Source organism: Microtus oregoni, unplaced genomic scaffold (assembly GCF_018167655.1).
Source record: "Microtus oregoni isolate MIOR12 unplaced genomic scaffold, Mior012 000049F_ref0000343, whole genome shotgun sequence".
Taxonomy (NCBI): domain Eukaryota; kingdom Metazoa; phylum Chordata; class Mammalia; order Rodentia; family Cricetidae; genus Microtus; species Microtus oregoni.
The window spans coordinates 4,120,235-4,126,462 of record NW_024543223.1 but is presented as its reverse complement, the minus strand read 5'-3'; the positions used below and the strand labels follow the sequence as shown (position 1 = coordinate 4,126,462).

The 6,228-nt window shown below is 50.3% G+C and overlaps 1 protein-coding gene across 1 annotated transcript in view; it reads right to left on the bottom strand.

The window, feature by feature from the left end:
- Window positions 1-4,823: 4,823 nt before the first annotated feature.
- The window catches only part of LOC121436548 (cilia- and flagella-associated protein 99-like), a 48,507-nt gene continuing 47,102 nt past the window's right edge, over window positions 4,824-6,228 (bottom strand). Inside the window, exons 15-16 of the mRNA XM_041636549.1 lie at window positions 5,971-6,133; window positions 4,824-5,843 (exon numbers count right to left, since the gene is read on the bottom strand). Of these exons, the coding sequence (XP_041492483.1) occupies window positions 5,727-5,843; window positions 5,971-6,133 (280 nt within the window). The 3' untranslated portion in view covers window positions 4,824-5,726. The remainder of the gene's footprint in view (window positions 5,844-5,970; window positions 6,134-6,228) is intronic.

Sequence of the window (6,228 nt, the reverse complement as noted above, 5' to 3'; positions counted from 1 at the left end):
GTCCCTCGGCTTCCCGAATGCTGGGGGACCCTGTCATGACAGAATTAATAAAATCCTCATACTTTTGCATCGGCTGTGGTGTATGAGATGGTCTCTGGGGGCGACTCCTTCTCGGTGTTTGGACGCTAGAGTCCAACAGGGGCAGTTCTTCAGAGTGTTGTAGCTGCTGAGAGACAGGGCCAACTCTCTTACTCTTGTGACTTCAGGGACAGCTCTCTCACCTACCACAGGCTGCAAGGGAGTGCAGGGGACCTTCTCTCCTCTGCCCACACCACCACATATGGTAGATGGCAGGGGCAGGGCCAGATCTCTCATGCTGATACTTGTTCTCTGGGATGGCACACCTACACCCCATCAGCAGGGTCAGCTCTACCATGTTGCCTAGGTGAGGTGCAGGGCCTGCTCTCTTCCAAGCTGGGTCTCACTATGTAGTCTGGAACTCCATTTGTAAACCATGCTGGCCTCAAACTTCACGGATATCTGCTTGCATTTGCCTCCAAGTGCTGGGATTAAAGACATGTGTCACATGAGCTGCCTCTACTTTTTAATAAGTTTTATCACATTTATTGTGTATATGTACATGTACTTACTACAGAGCACATGTAGCAGTCAGACGGCAACTTGTGTGAGCCACTTCTCTCCTTTCCCAACGTGAGAGGATCCCGAGGATCGAACTCAAGTCACCAGGCTTAGTGGCAAGCACCCTTACCTCCCGAGTCATCTGCCAGCTCTTGTTTGATTTTGAGACAGCCTCTCTCTCTCTCTCTCTCTCTCTCTCTCTCTCTCTCTCTCTCTCTTCTCTCGTTAGACTGACATGGCGCTCACTATGTAGCCCAGGTCAGATTGAAATTTACCCACCCAAATATTGAGATTATAGTGTGTGCACTGTGCATGGCTTTTTGTAAATTTAATATGCTGAAGATGTAGTAGTAAAAGCCAAACACAAATACCACTTCCATGCTCAGAAACTTCCCTCAAGTTTTCTCTAGACATCATTTGACAATGAACTTGCTCCCTCACAAACAGTGTCTCCTTCGGGCTTTAAACATCAGCTTGGAGAGAAAAGCTGGCATATCAGGCTCCAATAGGTCCACACATGGGAACCAGCTGCAGAGGGACTTATCTGCCTTGCCCTGTTAAGAAGAGTCTTCTGTATGCAGGCAGGTCATCTCCAGAAGAGTTGTAATCAAGAAAGCTCCAGAAAGAGCATTCATGCCACCTCGTGGGCCTCAGGTAGATCTCTGGCTGACCAGCTACCTTTGTTAAAGGGTCCATATAGGGAATGGAAAGCAGGGGTCTCCAATATGAAGGCTCTGGATGGAAGGGCATCATTTAGGTTTTTACTTTTGAACGAATCATCCCAAATATCTCAAATCTCCATATCTTAAACAAGATATGTTTATTATTACTCAAGAATCTGTAAGAAGAGGAAGGTTCTGGCTCTGGCTGTCCCTACTGCTGCAAACTATTGGTTGCAGGATGGTCTAGGGTCGCCTGTTGGGACAGCTGGCACACCTCTACATGGAACCATCTCCGGGCCATCATGTTCGCATGAGGCCAGGCAGGCTTCCAAGAGAGCAAGCATGATGTCCAGGTCACTTGGTGACTGACTCTAAATGGCACACTGCCACTTCTGTATGGTATTATACACAGAAAGTTAGGCGGCCAGGCATGGTTCAGATGCTGAGGAGATAAACTGAAGGGAACTCTGGCCAGCTTGAGCGTGGTGAGCATTGCTCTGGTGTGTCTTGTCCCCCTACCCCATTCCCTCTGCCTTGCTAAAAAACACCACATTTCATTCTTAAAGCTAGCCACCAAGGTCTATTCCTTTATTTGGCCACTTCCTCCTCCTGAGGCTGACTACCAAGGTTCAGCTCTCAAAGCATTGAAGTTCAGCAATCAAAGGCCCCTTTGGCTCACCAAGTTAACATGCCCAATTAAGATTACACACCTCAACCTACCATGGGGCTTCCCCTTGTACCTTTATAAACTGTCATCTTACTATGTGCCACATCTGTCTCCCTTCTATCCAGAGGCAGTCCTTTATCCTCCCTGTAAGGGTAAAAGGGCCACCCAAAAAAACCCACCCTGGTTCTGAAATCAGAGCCAGTAAAAGAAACCCACCCAGGTGCTGAAAACAGAGCCAGTGACAGCAATGCTTTAGCCTCAAACCAAGACCCAAAGAAATGAATGCACCTTGACTCTGAAACCAGTGCCAAAGAAACATACTTTGTCCCTAGAATCAGAGTCAGTGAAACAAGTATCCCGTGGCCCCAAAACTAGAGCCAAAAAGCTTAAAACAGCCAGTGAAAGAAACACAGTTCGGTTCTGAGATCAGCCATCTCTGCCCCTGACAAACTAAACTGATCAATCCCTAAGCAGGGAAACAACAACAACAAAATAAAAAAAAAACGAACCAAACCCTCTTCTCCCTAGGAAAACTCCCCCTCTAAGAAGCCCTAGATAAGCCCTTCGGTTGTTCAGGTTCTGGCTGCTCTTCTTCCACCCTGGCAGAGGCAGCCACTCTCCCGGATTCTTCCCTCCCAATAAATCTCTTGAACAAGGTTTGAGTGAAGATCTTCTTTCGCTGGAGCAGAGAGCAATAAGAGCAGGACGGTAACACTTTTGCTGGGAGAAGCCTTCCCCTAGCGGAGCAGAGTTGCTATGCTCAGGAGCATCAGAGCTGTAAGGACTTCACTGGGAAGCCCTCTCCTGCTGGAGCAGAGCTGTCACATTGGGGAAACCTCTAGAGCAGAGCTACAGGCTGCTACGCTTACTGTGGCCTATGATATTCCCTGGCTCCTGACTGCCAGGACCCCTTTCCTTCTGAGCTGTGACACCTCCACTCCCCTAGGACAAATGCCTCTCTGATCCCTCCCCCTTGTTCCCTTCTATTTAGTTGGGGGCTTCATCCCAGCCCCTGGCATCCATTTTGGAAACGCTGGGCAGAAAACTCCATTCCAAGCTCCCTCCCCTGGGAGTTGCCTCAGTCCAAACTCCACCTCCAAGAAAGCCTGTCAAATGGTGACCCCTTCCCAGGGAAGGTCAAGACCATTCCCACAGGCTATTTAAACTGCCCCCCAGAGAATAAACAGGTTGTCTCCCCTTTTTCCTGTCAGGTGGTGCTTTCCTCCCCCCCCCCCCGTTTTCCCGGGACCACCTGAGAGCACAGGCACCCAATTAAACCTGGGTATCTTTTAATTTGGTTTGATTTGGTCTGATTGGGATTATTTGCATTGGCAGAGAGGTTTGTTGGCAAGAAAATACGAATACCTTCCCCTTCTCCGTTGTCCTCTATCTCCTGTCTTTGTTTCTTATCTCCTTCCCTCTGTTCCTCTGAGGCAGATAAATAAATCTCCTTTCTGATGAGAACCTGGTCTTGGGGATCCCGGGTATATACTTTCCCTTTCATAAACTACCTGTTTTATCTTAATGGGGGTATGTTTGTCAGGAAAGGTCACATGTGCCACAGAGCATGTGTAGACAAGGGTGTGTGTGTGTGTGTGTGTGTGTGAGGAGAGGTCACATGTGCCACGGAGCATGTGTAGACAAGGGTGTGTGTGTGTGTGTGTGTGTGTGGAGAGGTCACATGTGCCCTGGAGCATGTGTAGACAGGAGGGTGTGTGTGTGTGTGTGTGTGTGTGTGTGTGAGTGTGTGTGTGTGTCAGGAGAGGTCACATGTGCCCTGGAGCATGTGTAGACAGGAGGGTGTGTGTGTGTGTGTGTGTGTGTGTGTGTGTCAGGAGAGGTCACATGTGCCCTGGAGCATGTGTAGACAGGAGGGTGTGTGTGTGTGTGTGTGTGTGTGTGTGTGTGTCAGGAGAGGTCACATGTGCCCTGGAGCATGTGTAGACAAGGGTGTGTGTGTGTCAGGAGAGGTCACGTATGCTATGGAGCATGTGTAGACAACCATAGGATAACTTTGTGGAGTTCTTTCTTTCCTGCCATCTTCACATGGGTTCCAGAGATTGATCTCAGGTTGCCAGATTTGCACAGCAAGTAGCTTAACCCACTGAGCCACCCTGTTTGCTCTCTACTTCTTTTAATGCAGGTATTGCTGTGTAGCCAGACTGGCCTGCTATCTACTACATTGCTCATGCATTGAGTAATTACATGAGTAAATGACCAGACCCAGCAGGACCAGAGCTATAAAGCTGCGAGAAAATGGATAATGATACAGGCTAGCATTTGGCCTTAGTTTTACCACACAAGTACTCGTTTGCCACAACATTAAGAGATACTCTCAAGCCTGCTCTCTGGCTCAGGCTTATGGAGCAAACACCCAGGTACTCCTGAGCTATCTACCCTGAAAGACAAGGCAAGGAAGAGGGACCTTGTTCGCTTCCAAGCAGCACTATCTCCAGTAGCACCCAGTCTGTTGGGCTATCCAGAAGCTGTCCTAAAGGGAAAGGTGATGCCCCATTGCCTTGCCACAGTGTTTCCTTCAGGCCACCATGCACATTTCCCCCTCTTTGGATTTTTGAGACAGGGTTTCTCTGGCTGTCCTTGCTCTGCAGACCCAGGCTGGCCCTGAACTCACAGAGACCTGCCTTTGCCTCCCCAGTACTGGGATTAAAGGCGTGCACCACCACCGCTCTGCTAGTCCCTCCATTTTAAATGAGTTTGAATCACATGAAACCTGTAAGAAATGTGATTTTTATTTAAGTAAAATTGAATCTGCCCCCAATTCTAATTCAATAGAAAGATGGGGCTTCCTTTCTCCCCACAGCCCTCACCCAGGATTGTAAAGATCTTTGAAATTCTTTTTGTTCTCAATACTGAGGTAGGACTCCTGTCAGTGCTAAAAGACTTTCTTGGTCTGAAAGCACCCTGGAGTATGGCCTCACCGTAACCTGAGGGGCCATCTTCTCTGCAGGCCTAAGGAGGACGTCCAGGGGGTGGTGTCTCTTTTGAACATCTACCCATCAAGCAGTTTCTCCTTGCCTATTCCCTCTCAATGACTTGCCATCATCTTCCTATGAACCAAACATCACAATATAGCTTTATTTTCAGGCTAAGATTCACCAGCAGGCATTCATTCCATGCACCTATTATTAAAGTCTGGGTTTTCCAGTACAGAGAAGCTCGGAGGCCAGGAATTTAGAACACAGCTGATCTGCATGCTACTTGCCCTGTTGAACGGTGTCCCCAAGGGCTCTAGTTTTGTTGGACTTGGGCTCTTGATGATGCTGGAGCGAGGACCCTGAAAGGCACCTGCAGTTGGCTCTGAGCCCTGGCTTTCAGGCCAGGGTCCTCTTTGAGCACAGGTGGCCTTATTAGCTGAATAGGACTGGGTGATAGTTGCTGTATGCAGCGATCCATCGCTCAGATGATCTGCATGAGGTACGAGAAGGGCCAGTCCATAGTAGGTGTTCAAGAACCGGACCTCACTGGCAATCCCACGCTGCTGTGGGGTTCTCAGGGATATCTACTGGCTCCAAGTGGAGAGTGGAGCTCCCAGCCCCACGAAGAGCCTTGCTGGGCATAAGGAAGGACTAGCTTAGCTTATAAAAACGTGGGTAGCCAGCTGCAGTCCAGAGCAAGAGTAGTTGTTTAGCGTTTCTGGTTCACCACTGCACCTTGTCTTTTCTGGGGCAACTGCCCAGGAACAGGCTGGAGTTCGGGAGAGGCTGGGCATTGTGGCTGGGGTTCAGGAAAAGGGCCGGGGTGGGGACGCAGGTCAACGGCCATGCGCGGTGTTTGCGCAGGGCCGCCCGCGGAGCTGCTCAGGCAGCCTCCAGGTGGTGGGTAGGCTGGCAGGTGCGGTCTGCCTCCTGCATGGCCTGCAGCCTGCGTTCGCGACTCTGGTACAGCTCCAGCCAGTGTTGCGCCTCCGTCTGAGCCTGCAAGCGGGCGATTGAGGAGGCACTGGGTCCCACACCCTAGCGCACAGATATCAGCTTCCTCATGCCCTAATAGCCCCCTACCTCTCAGGCCCAAAAGGTTGCCCTCGCTTCCCTCCCAACTCACCGGCAACTGGGGGCGCCCGACCCTGGGCGGTGGCACATGCAGCTGCGCTGTCTGCCTACGACGCTCAGCTGCTCTCTCCTCCATTCTGCGCTGCAGCTCCAACACGCGCTCATCCTGAGAGGGTGTCCCCAGGCTTGCCGCCCGGGCCTTCTTTTCCTCCCACCTGGACCACGACAGTACTAGCTTAGAAACTGGCTGGGTGACACCCAGGAGGTTTTTCGTGGGATCCTGCCAGCATCCCTACACTTTTAATCTTTT